Raw genomic sequence first — 20,369 nt, 5'->3', positions numbered from 1 at the left:
TGGGCAGGCACCCTTACCACTTGATCCACATCCTTGGTCCTTTTTGCTTTGCTTATTTTTGAGATAGTTCTTTTACCCAGGTCAACCTAGACCATGAAACTCTTATTTACGCTTCCCATGGTAGCTGGAATGACAGGTATGTACCACCATGCTAAGCTATTGGTTGAGGTGGGGTCTCCTGAACTATTTGCCCAGGCCGGCTGCTAACTGCAATCCTTCTGCTCTCAGCTTCCTGAGTAGATGGGATTACAGGCATGAGCTACCATGCCTGACTGACTCTGGATCTCTTGCATGCCTTCAGAGTTGCTGGTAGCCCATCTCGACACCTCCCCTTGGCTAAGAATGTCAGTTGGCACCTGCATTTCTTTGCCTGAGAGCTTCCTCTCCAGAGGTGGACAGAGTGCAGAGGGTCTTCCATCTCCCTGCAGGTTGTCTTCATCCAGGGCTGACAGGAGTGAGCGCGCTGTACCCAGCCTTCCCCCTGGGCAGGATTACACTTTGGTGTGTTCTATCGTCTTTCAGGGTGGTCCCTGCAGGATCAGGCTTTAGTTACCCTCAGTGGACACTGCACCTAGTATCGACTCTTCTCCCCTCCTTGTGTGACACCCTCTTTTCCTGGTGGTGTTTTCTGGGATCACCTTGAACTGGGACTTCTAGGTGACTGTTGATCTAGATGTGAAAGTCCAACACGCACCAGCTGGGTCTAGCCACAGGATGCAGGTCAGACTGTCGCCTTGTAAGAGAGGCCATTTCCTAGACACACGGTGTTGCGGGGTCCAGGGCTGCTGCCCTCTGATGTGCAGGTCTCAGAGCCAGCATATTCCTCCTGCTCCTGCTACCTGGGATGACCACTGGCCCAAAGTCCGGTTGAGTAGTTTTGTTAGGTATTGAATTAGCCTGCTTTCAGAGTTGGAAAATCTAAAGCTTTGTCCTGTTGAGCGTGTAGCGTGGTTCCCCGTGATGTTGAGTGTGAGTGGTTCCACATGGGTCTGTGGCCCAGAATAGGAATGACAGGCTTCCACTCTGGGTTACCTGTGGCTCAAAAAGTTCCCAAGACCCCTGCACTTACCTCCCTGCCCATTTGCCAGGTCCAACTGCTGTGTTCCTGAGTAAAACACACTAAAGAAAAGGGATACTAGCTGGGCCTGGTGCGTGTGCCTATAATCCCAAAAAGATTGCAAGTTCAATGCTAGCTTAGGTAGAAAGGAAAGAAAGAAAAAAAAAGGAAGGAAGGAAGTTCTGAAGAAAGAACGGAAGAGAAAAGAAGGAAGGAAGGAAGGAAGAAAGGAAGGAAGGAAGGAAGGAAGGAAGGAAGGAAGGAAGGAAGGAAGGAAGGATTTTTTTTTTTTTTTGCTTTATTTGGGTGACAAGTGAGATCCTTTGATGGGAACCAGATCTGTAAGAAAAAAAAAATGACAGCACCATTAACTTAAACAATTTCTTGTGACCCAAAACTAGTGTTTTTCAGTTTTACAGACTGACCCATGAGGGCTTAACAGCTAAAATCCTTTTTTGGAAAAATAATTTATAATTCAAATTCCTCTCCTGTCTTTTTTTTTTTTTTCTTGCCGTGCTGGGGCTTGAACCCAGGGCCTCGGGCATTCTAGGCAACCACTCTTATCCTAGCACTATCATTTTCCATTCTTCATGTCCACGCTTTCAGCCAATCTCAGCCACATGGAGACTGCTTTCTCCCCGATGCTGTGACACCCTTTGCAAAGTGCCTTGCATCTGCTTGGCTCGGCCCCTGTCAGCACCTCCCTGTTCCCTTCTCCCTCCCTCAGGAACCCCTGCAGCTGAGAGGGGCCACCCTCTTCAAGAGCCAGGCCAGGGTGGTGAGTCTGACCACATCTAGCACCTCAAAGGGGCACAAAAGAACTCCTTTGCTTTTAGTGCCTCCTGGGAGATGCCAAGGAAGAGGTTCACAGAGCTTTAGGAAAGAAAGTTCTGGAAACACCTTTCCCTAAAGAGGAGACAGCTTCCCCACTGTCATCGCATTGTTCTTCACTCTTTGGACAGAGGACGACACCAAATTACCTCCACAGGGACTGAGAGCTGAGCCTCAGAGCTCAGTAGGACTCAGTGTACCCCACCGTGTAGCCACAACGCCCTGTCCCACACATCATGCTGTCACTTTCATTGGCTAAAGCATTTTCCCAGCTTCTTAGCCAGCAAGGCCTGGTCATTCATGTCCATCCTATTATATTGCCTTCTAAAAACACTCTGGTGTAGGTAATGGGAGTTTCAGCCCCTCCCTGCCATCTCACTACTTCCTGGTGGCAGGAGCTTCTTCTGGTTTGGACCCATACACACTTGGCCTGGCTGGAGGGAAGCACCCCAGTCCCAGCTCTGGGAGGGGTGGGGAGATCCAGACTGGTTTGATCTGTCCATGTTAACTCAACCTTCCAGGCTCTCAGAAAGGCCACCCCTGACCCTTGCTGCTTTCATTGGCCCTTAAGCCCACAGCACCATGGACTGGCACAAGGCGATGACTTCACAGCCTCCATGGCAAGATGACTCTGGAAGACCCTGGGACCTGCTAAGTTCAATTAAGACATGTCTCAAAACCAGGAACGGTGGCTGTATGCCTGTAATCCCTTTACTTGGAAATTGAGGCGGGTTGAATGTGTGAAGTCAGCCTGGGCTACATAGCAAGATCCTGTCTCAAAAACCAAAACCAAACCAACCAACCAAAAAACATATCTCACAGCCGGATGCTTCCATTGATCCCTACACTGGTTTCCTGTCACTGGACAGGTGGCAGGTCATGTGAGGAAAGGTCATCTCATCAGAGCCACTAGACATAGGCTGCAGGGGTTGGAATCAACCCTGTCTCAGGTGACTGGCAAGAGGCAGGTTGGTAGCACCATCTTCTTCCCTCTCTGGTTGCACCAGGGAGGTTTAAGAGGACGGCAACAGTCCCCCTGGGTGGTTGGGTGGTTTCATCTGGCCTCTAGAGACCTGCACCCTAACTTTGCCTCCAGGGAAGTAGTCAGAGGCCAACCCCTGGGTGGGCCAAGAGAGTCACCCTAAAGAAGAGATGGAGCAGTGTGAGGCTGTGACACTGCCTAGCTGATGCAGTGATATTCCCAACCTGAGCCCACGGAATCACCTGACTGTCCCCCCAACACACACACACACACACTCACAGTTTTGGGATGTAGTGAGAATGTATTCAGTGGGAAGGCTGGGTGACTTTTTTGTCACCAGTGCAGACTTTAGTCATAGTGGAGGTGGGGAGGGTAGAAAACCAGACTCTAGCTGACTGAATCCAAGCCCAGGGCTCACTTCTGCTCACTTCCTTTGTACTCCCTTCCTCCCATGCCCTGCTTCACCTTCCCTCCTCTCCAGCAACCACTCCCCCACTCCTCCTCTGCTCCTCCCTGCCATGCACCCACCCCAGGGCCCAGGGATATGCCAACCCCACCATGGGTGGCATGAGACCCCTGGTGGACACTGAGATGCCTAGACGACTAGGCGCTAGATCTTTCTGGAGCACAGAGTAACAACGCCCCAGTTGAGGTCAGGGAGGGAGCCTCAGTTGTAGCTGCCCCCTCCTTTAAAAAAATATTTTATTTAATTTTTTATTAGTAATACAAGGAGATTTCATTGTGATAATTCCATACATGTGTACAGGTACCTTGAACAAGTTCACCCCGTCCATTATATTTCCACTGAGACATTCCCTCTGAATCCAACACTTGTCCAACACCTTTTGGACAAAGGTGTTCGGGGCTATCCGCTAGAGTTAGTTCCATGACTTTTTGTTTTCAGAGAATTTGGATTCACTGTAGTCTTTTTATGACAAGCAGTAGATTTTTCTATTCACGGTCAGCCTAACTGTCTTTTTAAAAATAGATGCATTTAAGCTAAAAAGCTAATCTGAAGGAAAATATGAAGTGATTTTACAAGTGTTGAAAGTTAGGAACGTTTGGGGAACATTGAGTTAAGGGAAGATGACAGTGATGACAATGGTGAAGCTGACGTTATGTTGAATGCTTACCCTATGCCAGGCACTGTGTTCTGTGTTCTACTGGGGTTTTTATACTCAGTCTCCCCAACAACCCAGTGAGAGATGTGCTATTATTATTTCGATTTAATGAGAAGAAAACAAGCTGTCAGGAGTTAAGGACCCTGCCCCTGGCCCCAGGAATACTAGATGCTCAAGGGGTCATGTGACCCCCCAAGTGCGCTCACTAGAAGCCAGCAATACTGCAAGGAGTCTTGAAGACCAAATGACTAGTGCAGGCATGTTCTTCACCCTGCCAGGGCCACCATCAGCCCTACCCTGGCAGCAGCCCTGCACGGGAACCTCTCTGCACATCCTTCATTGAATCCTCGTGACCGTCGCCCTTGGAGGAGGCTGTTATTCTTCCCACTAGAGATGACACCAGCTGTCAGAGAAGTTAAGAATGTATCTCTAACACCCTGTTTTCAGGTGGCCAGAACCTGCCAGTTATAACCCCAAGGCCACTCCTTTCCAGGCACCACAGAGATAGAGGACCAAGACCTGCCAGCCACCAGCTCTGTCCTGAAAACCCCTCATCACTCTCAACCAGCCCAAGAGAAGGTCACTCCTCCTTTCCCTAGCCACCGATGAGGAAACTGAGGCTCTTAACTGCTGTGGTACTTCTTGAAGGTCAAGGTGCCTCTAATACTATTCTACCTATGGCCCTTGAACGGACAGTAAGAGCCCTGCAAGGACACTGAGCCTTCATTGGAGTTATTTTCTGGGCTGGCTTTTGAGATATTGTGAGCATCAACTGCCACCCAGCACGATGCTTGACTGTGGTCATTCTCTGTCCACTTCCTGAGCAGGGGAGGTCTGGAGGCAGGCAGAAAAGCCTCCCACGAACCCCACAGCCCGCCCCCATTGCTTAGTAAGCACCCATTGAACATGAATCTGGCAGTGAGATAACTGTGGCTGCTCTTGTGCCCCACCCAGTCCCCCTTCCTGGGCTGGTGCATGGCTCCTGTGGATTGGGAAATTTGGTTGCTGACAGTCAGTGCAGAGTTGTCCCCTTCCCCAAGGTTTGCCCTCAGCAGAAGATGTGGACTGACATAGTGAAGTGACTCTGGCCGTGGAAGGGCGAGCCTCATACTCAGGGGAGAGCAGCTTTGTGTTGCAAGTCTGTGCTCCAGGGTCCCATAGGATCAGGCAGGAATCTTATCCTCCCTGCTGGGCCCCCTTCTCTCTCTCCCTTTCTCCTGAGAGCACCCAGCCCTTGCCTCAGGTTCTGCGGCTAGGGAGCCCAGCTGAGACTGGGAGGATCTTGTAATATAGTTGGAAATGCAGGTCACTCGCATACTAAAGAGTCCTCCAAAACACAGCATGGACCTGGCTGGAGGAGGAGATGATGGAGAAAATGGAGTCGGGGTGGTGGGGTGGGCGCTAGGTCATCAAGGATAGACAGGATTGAAAATGGAAAAGACTCACTTTCGAGGAAGTTCTGAGGAAAGGCCCCGGAGATGGGGAGGGACCTCTGTCCTGACACCTCCCATTTCCCTCCTGTCCACTATTCATGAATAAGGAAGCCATGGGGGGGGAGGGCAAGGGAGCAGGTAGGGTCCTCTCAGTGAGTCTTGCATTGTCTGAGAGCATCCAAGGCTGCCTGACAGCCATGCCAGCCCACCCTGAGCCAGGAGTAAGTCACTGGACTCTCGGCTTTCCCTGAAAGGCTGGGGTTTTGGTCTACCTGCAAAGACACCAGAGAAGGGACAGGGGTTCCTCGTACCTGCCGGACCTGGGCCTGGGACCTCATTCACAAGGATTCAGCGATGTAGTAGGCAGCTCCCAGAGCTCCGAGGGCCACAGCAACAGTCCTGAGGATCTGGAGCACGTGAGTTACTAGTAGTGGAGGGTTTCCTTGAAGGTTTTCTGCAAAGCAGAGAGAAGGCAGAGGTTGGGAAGTAGGCTTTAGCACCCGTCCACAGGCAGGAGGAAGCAGATGGGTAGATTTCCCCTCTGGGAAAATATGGGATTCTCTCTTCCTCTTCCTCTCAAGAGAACACCCATTGCCCCACCTCTTCCAACAAATCCCTACTGCAAGACCTCCAAGACAAGAGAATTAGCTGGTTTCGGACACAGCAGCCCTTGGGGTACTAGATGCCAGGCCTTGTGCTAGACATCTCATACCCACTGTCATCTTCAAGCCTCATGACAACCCTCTGAGGTAGGTCCTATCATTTAACTCCATCTTAGACATGAGGAACCTCAGGAAATAGCGATCACAGCCACCACAGGTGCACTAATAAACGCAAGCAAGGCATTAACAATGCAAGATCTATTTCGATAAAAGCCTGTTAAATAGGAACTCTTTTTAACGTGAATGTGAACAGTAAGCCGAAAGCCAACATTACATTTCATGGAGAATGCAAAGGTTGTGGAAGTATGTGGTGTCAAATGTGACACCACATTTGAACAGAATTCAGAATACATATCTCACCCTGCCCAGACTGGGTCCTTGCCTCTTCCTCCTCACTTTCCTGATTCTGAACCTTGTTTTTGCCTTTCCCTCTGCCTGGAACACCCTCCTTTCTCATTTGAAGCTACAGAGGATCCCAGGGTCCTTTTAGATTCAGCTCACATTTTGGGGACACTACACTGACCACCTTGACCCCAACAGAGGCACAGCACTGTCCTGCTCTGAAATTCCTGCAACCCCTCCTGGACACAGTGCTTCCCTCCTCGTGTCCTAGTTTCTATGTGCTCACCAGGCAGACAGAACACATTTTAAGGTAAAGACCCTGTTCCAGCTTCCATCAAAGCACTGAGAAGCCTATGCAGAGTGGGTTTCCCTTGGTAACACATGCTGGCTTTTTAACCCACATGATCCCATGACACTATCTGGCTGGAGGTGGAGGGACACAGCAAGTGTCTGGTGGTCCAGAAAGGGCCTGGATGGGACTTACTAGGCTGGAGAACATTCTTGGCTCCCTGCATGTCTCCCCACACCCTCTATCTGTTTGCTTCTCTTCATAGGTGGGAGAGATGGAGCAGGAGAGGGGCTGGGTAGGGGAGGGGCTGGGAGGAGGATCAGGTGAGCATGGGGACGGTGGGCTGTGCTCCTGGGATAGAGGTGTGAGACCCCCTCAAGTGGAGGGCCTCTTGCATGGGGATTCGTAAGTGGGACTGCTCCCTTGGGGCACAGAGGCCTCTCTTCCAGCCCATACCCTTGAGCTAGCAGCACTTTGAATGGGACATCTTCAACCTACTCCCCACATGGACAGGTGTCTTCTGGGGAGAGGTAGGACAGGCATGGTTGCTTCGTGGAAGAGGAACTTCAGGGCAGAGACTGTGGGTGACTGTGTGGGGGAATGAGCGGCCCAGGGACACATGACCCTGGGGGGCTACCCTGGTGCACTGAAGGGTTCTTGCTACTACCCGGAAGGGGATGCGTTTTTAATCACTAAATTCCAGGGGAAATTCAAATGCAGGTGAAGAAGCTGAAGGTCCCATCTGTGGCATGGGCTGTGGAAAGAGGTTACTGGCTACCCACTGTTTAATTGCAAGGTGACATGGGATTCAGGAAGGCTGTGAGGGAGGGTGCTCTGAGGAACAGGGGCTCCTATGGAGAAAAGAACAAAAACACCTGAGAAGAACTTTCCAGAAAGGAAGGAAACCAGTGCCCCTCTGTGCAGATGTGTGGGTACCACAGAGGGGAGCAGAAAGGGAACCCCTGCCAAACTCCTGGAAGTGACCACTCATAGGGGCAGGCTTTCCTTTTGGCCTGTGACTCCCAGAGGGAGTCGCTCATGATCACCCACAAGGCCTGAGGCTAGAGCCTGGCACTGGGAACTGTATGCCTGAGGCTCCAGCCCCCCATGCACTCGCTCTGGAACCTGTAGAAGGTGAGTAGGCCTGGTAATCCTCTCCCTGTCATGGCTGGACAGTTCCGAGGCAGAAGGACGTCGAAGATGCGGCTGTGGCACAGCCCCAGACGGCGCCAGCAAGTAGAGCTGCCAGGGCAGGTGGCACAGGTGACACAGGAGCAGGAGAGGGGGCTCATGTGGATCAAAGGGCCTGGTGGACAAAGAAGGAGAGAGTTGAGGGGCTCACTTGCTTCCTGGGGTCAGGGGGCTGCCTGGAGGACAGTTCTAGAAGGCCAAGCCGTCGGCTTTTTAAAGACATCATTAAGGTTGCAGGACTGAAGGAAGGCGTAGCGTGATGTCTTCCCAACACTGGAGGAGACTAGCTTCATGGGGGAAGGGGTGTGTCTCGGGCCGGTGCTACCTTTGAGTGATAAAAATGGAGATAGTGCAGGGCATAGCTCAATGGTGGAGCGCTTGCCTAGAGAGTGCAAGGGCCTGGGTTCAACCACCACCGTAAACGAGAAAATATGTCAACGCGACATATGTATGGTGTCCCCTGTCTCCGTGCTTATCCTTCTCATCCGATTGTCACAGCAATCCTGTGAAGTGGAATACTATTTATCTTATTTCACAAATAAGGAAACTGAGGCTCAAAGAATATAAGGGATGTGCCACGAGAGCAAGTAGACTGCAGAAGTGAACTTCAACTTGACATTTGTAACTTTCACTGAAAACCCTTGCCATGAAATTGACAGGAAGTGACCCAGGCAGGTACTGTCCACTCGCACGAGATGCCGTGCAGATCCACTCAGAAGACAACCAAGGCTGGTTTACAGTCCTGAAATCCTTTCCCAGTGGAGTCTCCCATTGCAACCCTCCTCTAGATGGGATCCCAGCAGAGCTTGGAGATGGCGCCCTCTGTTGCTGGGCAAGGGAATTCCCTACCAGATAATTTTCTCTTCCAACCAGGTTTGACAGAGCTGCAGATTCTTCCAGTCCTAAGCTCCTGTGGTCAATCAGCAAACTCAGTATACTTCCTGCTTAGATCGCCCACAACACATACTTTTCTTGGAATGGGGAGGAAGGGATTCTAAAGACAAGACTTTATTGTTATTATTATTTAGTTAAAAAATGAAAACAGAAGCTGGGCATGGTGGTGTATGCTTGTAATCCAAGCTACTTGGCAGGTGGTGGCAGGAGGATTGTGAGTTTGAGGCCAGTCTGGACAAAGGTAGCAGTGCGACCCTGTCTCAAAACCAAAATAAAACCAAAAGGGCTGGGGTTGTAACTCAAGTGGTAATGTGCTTGCCTAGAATGTGCAAAGTCCTAGGCTCCACCCCAGTACTGCAAAAAACAAACAAAAAAATAATAAAATCGAGATATAATTTCCAGGCTATAAAATTCACCCTCAGTGTTTTTTAATAATATATTCATAAAACTGTGTGACCATCACTTCTATGTAATTTCAGCACATTTTCATCAGGAAAAGAGACCCCATCTCCTTTAACAGTCACTCTCCATCTTCTCCTCTCTCAGTCCCTGGCAACAGAGGTTTGCCTGTTCTCAGCATTTCCTACAATCTGTGTGTTGGGGGGGATTGCTTCTTTCACTTGGCCTCATGTGTTAAGCTTCTTCCACGTTGTAGCACGTTAGCAGTACATCATGTCTTCTTATTGCCTGCTAAGTAGCATTTGATCATATTTGTCCCATTGTGGCATTTTGTGCCACATTCTGTTTATCTACTCATCAGCGGAGTGACACTGGGTTGTTTCTACTTTTAGTTATTATGGATAATGCTGTTATAAACATTCACATATAGGTTTTTACATGGATGTGTGCCTTTAATTTTCTTGTGTCTATACTTAGGAATGGAATAGCTGGCTGATGTGGTAACTCCATGTTCTTCTGAGAAACTGCCAGACCATTTTCTACAGCTAAACCATCTTAGTTCGTTTTGAATGTTTTTGGCAGTACTGGGGTTTGAACTCAGGGCTTCAGCCTTGCAAGGGGCAGATGCTCTATTGTGCAGCCATACCTGCAGCCCTGCACCATTTTACATTCTCACCAGTGGTGTAGGAGGGTTCCAGCTTCTCCGCATCCTCAACAACACAAGTTATTGTCCATCTCGTGGATTCCAGCCATCCTAACAAGGGCCTGTACTGCACTGAGCTACAATATTTTGCATATAGAAGGGTGTGATTTTAGAAACTGACATCCTGTAATTCAGGGCCTCCATCCCTTATCTCCAACATTCCTTCCCACTCCGGCTCAAAAGGAAGTGGTTCCTTGGGAAGAAAGCAAAGGGAAGTCCTCTTTGGGGGTGAGTCACACGCAGCCATTAAAAGATTTGAGAGTGAAAAGTTCTGCTGTCTACAAATACCAGTTTCGAAAGCCATAGTCCAGATATGCTCATCCCTGTGGTCGATGCTTATGATACATAGAACGTATAACACAACACCCAAACCATCGCCATATATCAAGGGCGGATTGGTTCTTGGACAGGTAAATATCGTCATGGCAATTCCTTAGAGTCAGCATTCTCACCGCATCCCTTTTTTAATTCATGCCCATACATGGCTGTGGCCCGGGGAGCACGGCCTGCTGGGGGCCACAGAGCCCCATCACTGGCTTGCACAGGTGCAGAAGCCCAGAGGACACTCTTCCTCATGGGGAGACCCCAGGCCTCCTGGCATGGAAAGACTGGCTGTGCTTATGAGCAAGGGCTCGCTCTGAAGTGAGAACACATTGAGGCTCCCCTCAGCACCACCAGTTCCTGCTTCAGAGCGAGTCTTTGATATCCATGAGTCTCAGTTTCCCCATTTCTAAAACAGACAGAAAAGTATCTCCCCCATAGGACTGTGGGATGAGATTAATGGCTGGGCTGAGTGCTGGGTACATGGTAACTGCTCATTGAGAAATGTCGCCAGCAACAAACAGCGTACTCCCTGAACTCCACCAAATTCTCTCTGCTGCATCTGCTGCTTATGCAGATTCTCTTTGGCTACCCAAGGAGATGGGGGCAGCTGCCCCTGGACAGCCTTTCCACTCCACACAGAGTTAATGGTTGAGTAGACATCTGTCTGTCTCTAGTGTCTTCCATTGGTAAGGTACACAAAATTTAGCAAATAAAAATTACAGGAGGCCCCTGTAATATTTGGGACACACATACTGAAAAATTATTTGTTGCTTATCTGAAATTAAATTTTAGCTGAGACTCCTATATTTTATCTGGGTATCTTAATCAGACCTCTGAGGACAACATGGAAAAACGGCCCACATCTTCCACCTGACAGACAGACAGACATCCTCCAATTCTCTCAACAAATTGCCACACAAATGCTTCTTGCCTCCCCCACCCATCATTCTCCATCATCCTGGATTATCTTCTTTGGACTTGTCAGTCATTTACTCTGATGAGGAACAGCCATGAAGACACAGAGTAAAGCAGCATGATCACCTCCTTTGTTCTAAAGCCATATACTTCTATTAGTGCATCCTGGGTTTAAGATTTTTTTTTTAGCAGTCACATGGTACTGTTGACTCCTAATGAGGCAGGATTTACTATGGAGTCAAGTTAAATGTTAATTTACATGCATGGCTGTCTTCAGTGAGATTCAGGATGGTAAGGAATGACAAAACCCAGGAGGTCTGGTCTTTTGGGTAAAAATAACAACAAATCCCTACATACTCCACAAACATAGCTCATAACACAAGCTAACCATGCCTCACTACTCTACGAGAACCAGCCACCTTGGGGTGGCAGCAGGAAGTCTGGAACAGCTTAAGCTACAGGTGTGCCCACCTGTTTTCCTGAGTGGCGGGGTGGTGGAGGGGTCAGCCTTTGAAGGTAACAGGCTCCGAGAAGAGTAGTAGGTTTCGGAGAGTGGGAGAGCTCGGGGTATGGGCTGCTGTGGGGTAGATCTAGGGCAGGGCTGCTGCCGAGGGGTGGGCTCGAGGCAAGACTGTATCTGGGTGGCCTTGGAGCCGGGCTGCTGTGCGGAGTCAGAGCTGGGCTGCTGCATGGAGTCTGAGCTGGCCTGTGGAGAGGTGGAGTCCCGGCGGCGCCTGGGTGTGGACTTTTTCTTCTTGACCTTCTTCATGGTGGGTCCTCCCAGCCCAAACGTTGACCTACATGGAGCTGCTTCCTCTTCTGGCTCCCTCCTAGAGAGGTCGGCTGCCCTCTGCCCCAGGAGTATGGCTCTGGCCTCTGACTGGATGCAGGTCCCATAGGGAACAGTCACCCACACCTCCTGTGAGGTCACAAAAGCCAGGGAGCTCCCAGGGCCGAGGCTCTGGGACAGTCTTCTCTGCAGGCAGCAACCTGGTGACCTTCCTCCTCTTGAACTAAGCTGCCAAGATGGACAGAGGGCAGCAGCTGCCCACTCCCTGGAAGGCCTGGCTAAGCCGGGGGACAGGTGGGCTGTGACAATCAGACCCCATGATTCTGCCCAGAAGCACCATCTTCAGGCATCTCTCTGCTGGTGTGTTCCTGGGTCCACGTGAGCTACCTGTTTCATTCTAGGACACCCTGGATAGTTGCTCAACCCTGTGGTCCATCTCCATGTTACTAAACAAACCCACAAACATCTCTGCTCAGCGAGCGTTTAGTAAGTTTCAGATGATTGTCCTGAAGACTTGGGGCTTTGAAAGCTCCCATTCTATGACCCACAGCCTTCTAGCATCTCCAAGAAGCCTTGCGGCTTCCTCCAAAGTCTGCCTCCCACACTGTGGGAGAGGAGCTTGGGGTGTGTCCTGACATTAATTAGTTAATTAATTAATTAGTCCTGACTTTTATAAGAACACTTGCATTTGGCAAAGAATTCTCCCTTAAACATATCAGCTGCTTGGAGAATGCAAATTTTCTCAAACTTACTACCTTGGCAAAAATAGACGGACTCCTTCCCAAGGCCCACACTGGTTGGGTCAAGCAGACTGTGAATCTTTCTCTGAATTACGTGATTTTCATTTTAGGATGGAGGAGATTATATTTTGAAAAAAAAAAAAAAAGACAGTTTAAACGTCACACTTTGCAACACAGACTATGTTCCCAGTAAGAGACAGAACTTTTCGTGAATGTATCGCTGTGCAGGTGAGTCTGCTACCATACCCTGTGCCCTGCGGCCTACACGATAACACTACTGTCAAGGATCAGAAAAGACTTGGCTGGGCACAGTGGCTCAAGCCTATAATCCTAGCTATTTGGGAGGCGGAGATTGGGAGGATCCTGGTTTGAGGCTAATCTGGGGAAAATGTTCCTGAGACCTCCCCCCTCCATCTCGATCAATGGCTGGGCATAGCAGCCAACCCAGGAGGAAGAGTGAGACCCTATCTCAAAAATAACCACTGCAAAAGAAAGCTGGTGGGGTGGCTCAAGTGGTAGAGTGCCTTCCTAGCAAGTAGGAAGCCCTGAATTCAACTCTCTGTATGACAAGGAAAAAAAAAAAAAAAGAGCCCCCACACAAGAACAGACCCAATATCAACTGAATTTGTATAGAGTCAGAGAAGTTAAATGACTTTTTCAAGCTCTTTGGACTAAATTTCCGCTCAGAGTTCTTTGATTTCATGACCCTGGAAGACAAGGGAATCAGAAAATTAATTAATGAATTAAAAATTTAAAAGTTAAAAATCCGTCGAATCCAAAGATTGAAGAGCACAGGCGCAGGAAGGATGAGAAGTGTGGGGAAGCTCGAAACAGTAGCATGGAGTTGTCTTTGGCTGACCTTGGAGTAAGCAGTTTCAGGGAGCAGGTGAGTCAGATGTGCCAATTTCCTCAAGACAGGAGCAATGGGCCCCTTGAGGAGATGCCACTTAGAATCAGAGAGACTGGGAACCTGGCTGGGAGACCCCTGGGATGAAGCAGCCAGGTGAGGAACACTTAAGGTGTTTATCTCTGCAAAATTGCATTTTCAGGCTCTCATGGGCTTTGACTGAGGGTCTCATCCTTGGTCTGACTGCTATTGTGGGAAACCCTCCTGTGTGGGGTAGAAAGTTTGGCAGCTTCTCTGGCCTTAACCATGACAACCAAAAATGTCTACAGACATTGCTAAGTCTCCCCAGGGGTAGGAGGGGTGTCACCATTGCCCTTGGTTGAAACTATGGATTTAAATTAGACAGGGGCAGACACTGACAGGTAGAATGTCCTGGTAGCCATGACAGCGATTCCATTCCATCTGAGGGAGGGAGGCAGCACACGTTCCTGCCTGGCTTCTCTACATTGTGGTCATAGCCTATGGCCCCTAGCTTGTAAGCCACACACCACCCGTGTCCAGCTCTAGCCAACGGTGATCACCAGAGGTCTCCTGAATGCATCTCAGTTTGCTGGGTTCGCTGAAGCCCTTCCTCTCCATCACCCCCTCCATGTCTGGAGAAATGCGTCCCACAGCCAAGACCCTTCTCAAGGGACTTCCCCAGCTGGAAGCCATCTTACCCTCTCCAGAGTGCCTGTCTGTATGACACCATCCACATTCTGCCTTAGAATGACTTCTAGCCTTGTCTTTGCTCTCATCCAGACTGTGCAGACCCCAGACTGTGCAGAGCATGCCAGACCAAAGGCCTCTGCTGCAGGGGCTCTGTGCAACCTGCCTGAATTGAATGAGGGTGCACGAAGAGGATACTGGAGCAGGGAACAGCTGGAGGTTGGCTGGGTGTGGGTGATGGGAGTGAGGACTGCAGAGAAATCCTCTCAAAGGGGCTGCTACCAAAGATGGACTTTCTGGCCTTGGCTGAGGAACACAGTTGGAATGGTCGATAGGTTAGGGGGCTTTCCTGACCAGGAGTTGCCACCATGTGAAACTCTGGTAGACTATTTAGGGGAGGGAGCAAGAAGAAAGAGTCTGAGGGATGTAAAGTTAAGTGGTCAAGACAAGGTCCTGGAGGTGTTAACTGCTGCCCCCTGCTCTCCAAGATCCCTGGTGGTTCTGGCCACTGGATGTGTCCTAGACATCCAGGATCCCAGATACCATATGGGTGAAGCTAGCTAGCATCTTTGGGCTGGTGGTACCTTAGACATCAATTGGTCCACTCTGGTCACTAGCTGAAGGGTGGCAGAACCTCTGAATTGAGCTTTGGGTACTCCCCACCACACACACACACACACACACACACACACACACACACACACACCACAGGGCACTTCCTCAGTCTACTGCTGCCCTGGAAGGAGCTTCTGGAGACAGAAGGTGCTGGGGGCTCAGGGAAGAGCCCTCTGTCCAAGGCCTCTGGGCCACAGGCCTGGATTCCTCTGCCGAAGGCCTGCTACTCCACTGAAGTACCATCTTAGAGGGTTGTGGTGAGGATTGGAGGTACAGCCCTTGGCACGGTCAGTGCCTGGCTCACAATAGGCACGTTGTTATTGTCATTATTGTTCCCTGGAGGAGTAAAAGGAGACCAAGGAACTGAGCAGGGAATCAGTGCATACACGGATTGTCCCAAGGAGCACACCTGGGGGTAAGAACGCTTGTTCATCTCCACGCAAAACGGAGACCCAAACTCCTGGGGGAGCCAGGGCAGGGTCCGTGAGGTCGGGGATTTGCCCACTACTGGGGTCTACAGAGTAGGGGACAGGAGTCCGTATTTGAGCCCTACGTCCTGGGGCCCAGTCCCGCCCTCGGTCTCCTCACCATCCGTCTGGGTCCCACGATCCACTAGGGGGACCCTGTGCGCTTGTCTGGCTGCGCGCTGGACGTCCAGGATACCCTGGGGGCGACCGGGGCAGAACACAGCCGTGTGCACCTCCACCGCCGGGTTGTGGGGCGCGAAGACGTCGCAGAGCAGGTTCTCCAGGCGGCGACGCGACTCGGCCTCCTCCTCCGGCAGCGGCTGCACGAGGATCCCGACGAGCGCGGCGGGCGGGCGGCGGCACTGGGCGTGCACCTGGCGCAGGAGCAGCTGCAGCCGCGGCAGCTGCGTGCACAGCGCCGACGCGCGGCACAGCACCAGGAGCAGCTGCGCGCCGGCGCCCGCACCCCGCGTCACGTCCTCCGTCCCCGAGCCGGGGAGCCCAGGCGGAGCTCCGGGTGACTCGCGCTTGCCCGAGTCAGCGGCGTTGTGCTCCGCGCGCTGCGGCTTCTCTGCCGAGCGCTTGGACTTCGCCGCTGGGGCATCGGCGCTGTCCGCTAAGCTGTCGCCGGAGCGCTTGGGTCCCCGCCTGGCGCAGTTGTTGGAGCTACTGTTTTGGCTCGTGGCTCCCGTGGATGAGGGCCCGGTGAGCTGATCGCTCGGAGCCTGCTCCAGAAAGTCTTGCAGGGTCACGCAGTACTCGTGCTGCTTGCAGAACTCGCTTATCAGCACCACTTGGCCGTGGCCCTCGATAGACGGGGCCACAGTCGGTTGCTGTGCCTCATCCCGCTCCTCCGGTGGGGCCCAGGAAGGCTGTGCCCCAGGCTGCTGCCCCATCCGGGTACGGCTCCCTTGCCCCAATGGGCATGGGCCTCCGTTGGCCAAAGGAAAGGCTGCCCTTCCGCGGAGTATGTCACAATACCCCTGCGCCTTACCAATTCCTGCCTGCAGTAGGGCCTCGCTGCTATTCCTTGGAAATCTTCCAACATAGGAAGCTGCTGTTGGATGCTGGTGAAACGGGCTCTGTTTAGTTTTATTGTTCCTATGAATATGGTTTCAATGACACATTCTTTTAGCCCGTGGATGGACCTTTATGCTTGAACCTCTAAGTAAAGCAGAGGCTTGTGCGTTTAAAAAGCAATGAACTTGCCGGGCGCCGGTTGCTCATGCCTGTAATCCTAGCTACTTGGGAGGCAGAGATCAGGAGGATCGTGATTCGAAACCAGCCCTGGCAAGTAGTTCACGAGACCACAAAAAAGGGATGGTGGAGTGGTTCGAGGTGTAGGCCCCGAGTTCAAGCCCCAGAACCAGAAAAAGAGAGAGAGAGAGAGAGAGAGAGAGAGAGAGAGAGAGAGAGAGATAGAGAGAGAGAGAGAAACCTTAAGTTGGAATCCTACTAAAATCTCCAGAGTCCCAGGCCACCAGAGCTCAAGGAAGTCCAAGAAAAGGCCAAATGTCCAGCCTTGGAAGAACCAGAGTGGACAGTGGTGGCTGCTCTCCTCCACTCCTGGCTTTTCAGCCTTGGCCCAAAGAGCAGGGTCACCCTCCATTTAGACAGTGTTGGGTGAGAGCCCTTCCAGCCCCTTCCCCTTTACTGGGCAGATCTGAAAGGTCACTGTTAGGAATTTACTGGGTGACCCTTCTCTAAAGGGCTGGGTCACTGAACTGAAAAGTGATAGAAGACCTTCATCCAGGATGAATCCCACCAACAGGCATCAACTTTCCCAGGCAGACATGGCTGTGGGAGTTTCGGGATATTAGGTGGATTGCGGGGGTGGCAGGAAGCCCTACTTTTGCCTTGACCTTTGCATTCTAAGCCAGCTTTCATGAAAATGTCCTAAACTGAGGAGGACTGGCTCAGAAAGGAGCAAAAGTCTCAGACTCCACAGACTTGAACCTCTCTGCCCTTATTCCCATGGGTAAAAGCCGCGTCCAGCCTGCCATGGGGTGCTGTGGTGTTCGTCATCAACTCAAGTGCAATTGGACAGCTCTGTCACAGACCCACATAGTTAACTGTCTGAAATAGGGGATTCTCCGTTCATCAGCTCCTGGTACACAGAAGCCAGAGTGTGGCAGAGGGGCAGAAAAACGGAAAGGCTACCATCCCTCATGGGACCTTCGGGAGGGGGATGGATGAGCAGGATGGACTCCAGGCATCTCTAGGGCTCTTTGGTTGTACTGGGGATTGAACTCGGGGCAGATGGTCTACCTCTGGAGCCACACCTTCAACTCCCCTAGGGCTTTTGGGCCAGATCTTTTGGGGTATTTCTTCCAGGGGGCAAGGAGACTTCAGGCAAGAAGTGACCCTACAGGAAGGGACTCTGCCAGCTAGTGCTAAAAATGAATACACTTTGAACTTCCTTCTTTGTTACATTTAAGTTGAGGCAGCAAAGGGATCCAAAGACACACTGCTTTAGAAAGATGGCTTTTTATTTCTTCTGAAGTCAGTAATCCAGGGCTGGTGGGAGGCTCTGCCACCCTCAACAGGCAGCTTCCTTTCCTGCCCCCAGAGCTGTGGGTCCAGGCCCCCTCTGCTCTCAGCCAGAGGAGGAAAGGAAAGCAGAAGGGAGATGATGGCAGCCTCCTTTCGCATCCCAGTAAAGAGGCAGCCATCACCTCCCTTCTGCGGTATGACTTGGAAGGTGGGTGCATGATTTTCGCTTATAGTCTGTTGACCAGAAGTAGCCACAGGACCAGCCTTGGCTGCAAGAGACCTGGAAAATACAGCCTCTGCCTGGGTGGCCAGGCATCCTGTTAATCCTTGAGGATTTGTGTGACCTCTTGGGAAGGGGTGAGGCGAAATTGAGGGACATTAAATAGCCTTTTCAAAAATTGCCCCTGTTAATTTGGGGCTCCCCCATGTGCTGGGTGTTTTATGTGTATCTTTACACAGCTGAGCAATGGAGAGCCCTCCCAAGTACAGAAGCAGAAATGGAGACACTGAGAGCTTACGCCACGTGTCCCAGTTCAGTCAGCTACTGAATGGCAGACCCAACTGGCTGCAAATCATAGGTGTCTAACATACCACAGTGCCTTGAGGCAGAGAACTTTCTGGAGGCTAACACTGGCTGAAATTGGAGGAAGGACATAGGGGCGGGTGGGGAGAGGTGGGTAAGGAGGCAAAACCAGGACCCCAACTTGTTTGAAGTCTTTGGGTTGCCAAGCCTTCTGGGTATGCAAAGCAGGTTTAATTTTTTTTTTTCTTTTTGCGGTACTGAGGCTTGAACTCAGGGCCTACACCTCGAGCCACTCCACTAGCCCTTTTTTTTTTTTTTTTTTTGTGATGGATATTTTCTGGAGAGCTTCTCTTGAACTATTTGTCTGGGCTTGCTTTGAACCATGATCCCCCTGATCTCTTCCTCCTGTGTAGCTGGGATTACAAGCATGAGCCACCAGTGCCTGGCTTGGGTGTCCAGGTTCAAGGGTATAGTTCAAGGGTATAGTGAGAACATGCTCCATCCAAATAACTAGCCCTTCCTTGGACGGTTTGTAACTTTTCCATTAAAAAGTTATAAATGATTTGGAAAATAAAGGGAAGAAAAGAGACTGGGAGGATGGGAGAATAGTCCTTTTATCATTTTAAATCTCATGAAAGCAATTAATTCCAGTTTGGGAAGGTCAAAAGGTCCTGATTTTATAAAAGGTTGAATCCAGAAGTTTGTAAGCTGAGCAGTGAGGCATGCCACAGATGGTCTCACTCTACAGCAAACAGTAGATCCTCCTACCTCAGCATTGTGAGTGCTGGGATTATAGGAATGTACCATCAGGCCCAGCTCCTAGTCAATCTTTTAAATGAGTGGCTGCTTGGCTGATATCTTGTCTTGGGAAAGACCCAAGCTAGAACCGCTCAAATGAGTTGCTGTCTAATTTCTGACTCTCAGATGAAGGGTGAGATAACATTGAGTTAGGCTACTAAGTTCTGAAGCCATTTTACACAGCAATAGGTAACTAATACAATCACTCCTCATTCCTACTCCAACCATTGTAGGAATTCCATTTGTTTTTGTTTCGTCTTCTTTTTTGGGGGTTGGGGGGTTTAAACTCCGGGCCTCACACTTGCTAGGCAGGCACTCTACCACTTGAGCCACTCTGTCAGTGCAAGGAATTTCATTTGATAAATGTACTCTTGGAGGTTATATAATTGCTGTGGTCTGTGGTAGGCAGCAAACTGGCTACCTTCTGATCTCTGGAACCTATGAATCTGATAAATTACCTGGCAAAGGGAAGTAAGGTTGCAGATGGAATGAGAGTTTCTAATCCCTGCTTTTAAAGTAGATTGTCCAGAATTATCCAGGTGGGCCTAACAGAATCCCAAGGGTTCTGAAAGGGAGGCAGAGATGTGCCTATAGGAGAACTCAGTGTTGGCTCTGAAGATGGAGAGGAGCCATGAGCCAAGGGATGGGAGCAATTTCTAGAAGCTGGAAAAGCAAGAAATGGATTCACTCCTCCAGCCTGTAGAAAGGACGGCAGTCCAGTGGACATCTTGATCCCAGCCCAGTGAGAGCTAAATTCAGCCTATAGAACTGTAACACAAGTTTGCATTGTTCTAAGCTTGTGATAATTTGCAGCAGTAAGAAGCAACCAAAAGTCTCATGTAGTCAGAAAGTGGCAGAGTAAGGCACTAAGTCCAGCCTGTGTGACCCAAAGCCCTCGCTCCCCCAACCCCCACCAAGTTCCCAGATATTGGAGACTCTTCATTTTCTGCTGCTTTTGACATTTGCTCAGCAGAGTTTTTGAATGCCTGTCACATACAAGGATGGGTGCAGAAGTTTCTGGCCTGCGTGGAGGTTGTTGTCTAGTGGAGAAGAGACAGACTTGTAAGGTAGGGTCTCACAATAACCCTACCATGGTCACCATCCCTCACTGCAACCACAGAAGCTTGGCCAACAGTTTCAGGCCACCTCCAAGGCCACAGAGCTGGCGGCTGTGGAGAACCAGGGAAGGGGCTGGACTCACCCACAGTGCCTCTCTGAGGAAAGTTCCACCTGCGCTCACTTGTG

General features: G+C 50.6%; 1 protein-coding gene across 1 annotated transcript; it reads right to left on the bottom strand.

Moving 5' to 3' along the window:
- Positions 1-1,352: 1,352 nt before the first annotated feature.
- On the bottom strand, positions 1,353-11,986 carry Spata3 (spermatogenesis associated 3). The gene is made up of 5 exons (XM_074072314.1): positions 11,550-11,986; positions 10,357-10,498; positions 7,843-8,023; positions 5,736-5,878; positions 1,353-1,396 (listed from the first exon to the last, which is right to left on the bottom strand). Exons 1-4 carry the CDS (start codon positions 11,910-11,912, stop codon positions 5,773-5,775), a joined length of 792 nt encoding a protein of 263 aa, XP_073928415.1. The 5' UTR covers positions 11,913-11,986; the 3' UTR covers positions 1,353-1,396; positions 5,736-5,772.
- Positions 11,987-20,369: the final 8,383 nt, after the last annotated feature.

Source organism: Castor canadensis, chromosome 4, assembly GCF_047511655.1.
Source record: "Castor canadensis chromosome 4, mCasCan1.hap1v2, whole genome shotgun sequence".
NCBI classification, from domain to species: domain Eukaryota; kingdom Metazoa; phylum Chordata; class Mammalia; order Rodentia; family Castoridae; genus Castor; species Castor canadensis.
Note: the sequence above shows the minus strand (reverse complement) of the source record. Positions and strands in the feature narration are given on the sequence as shown.

Coding starts and splice junctions, on each gene's coding strand:
- Spata3 (XM_074072314.1), bottom strand. CDS start 11,912: ATGAAGAAGGTCAAGAAGAAAAAGTCCACACCCAGGCGCCGCCGGGAC. Junction 10,499..11,549: donor CCCCAAGGTGGCTGGTTCTC/GTAGAGTAGTGA, acceptor TTTCCATGCCAG/GAGGCCTGGGGTCTCCCCAT. Junction 8,024..10,356: donor TGAATTAAAAAAGGGATGCG/GTGAGAATGCTG, acceptor TTTGTCCACCAG/GCCCTTTGATCCACATGAGC.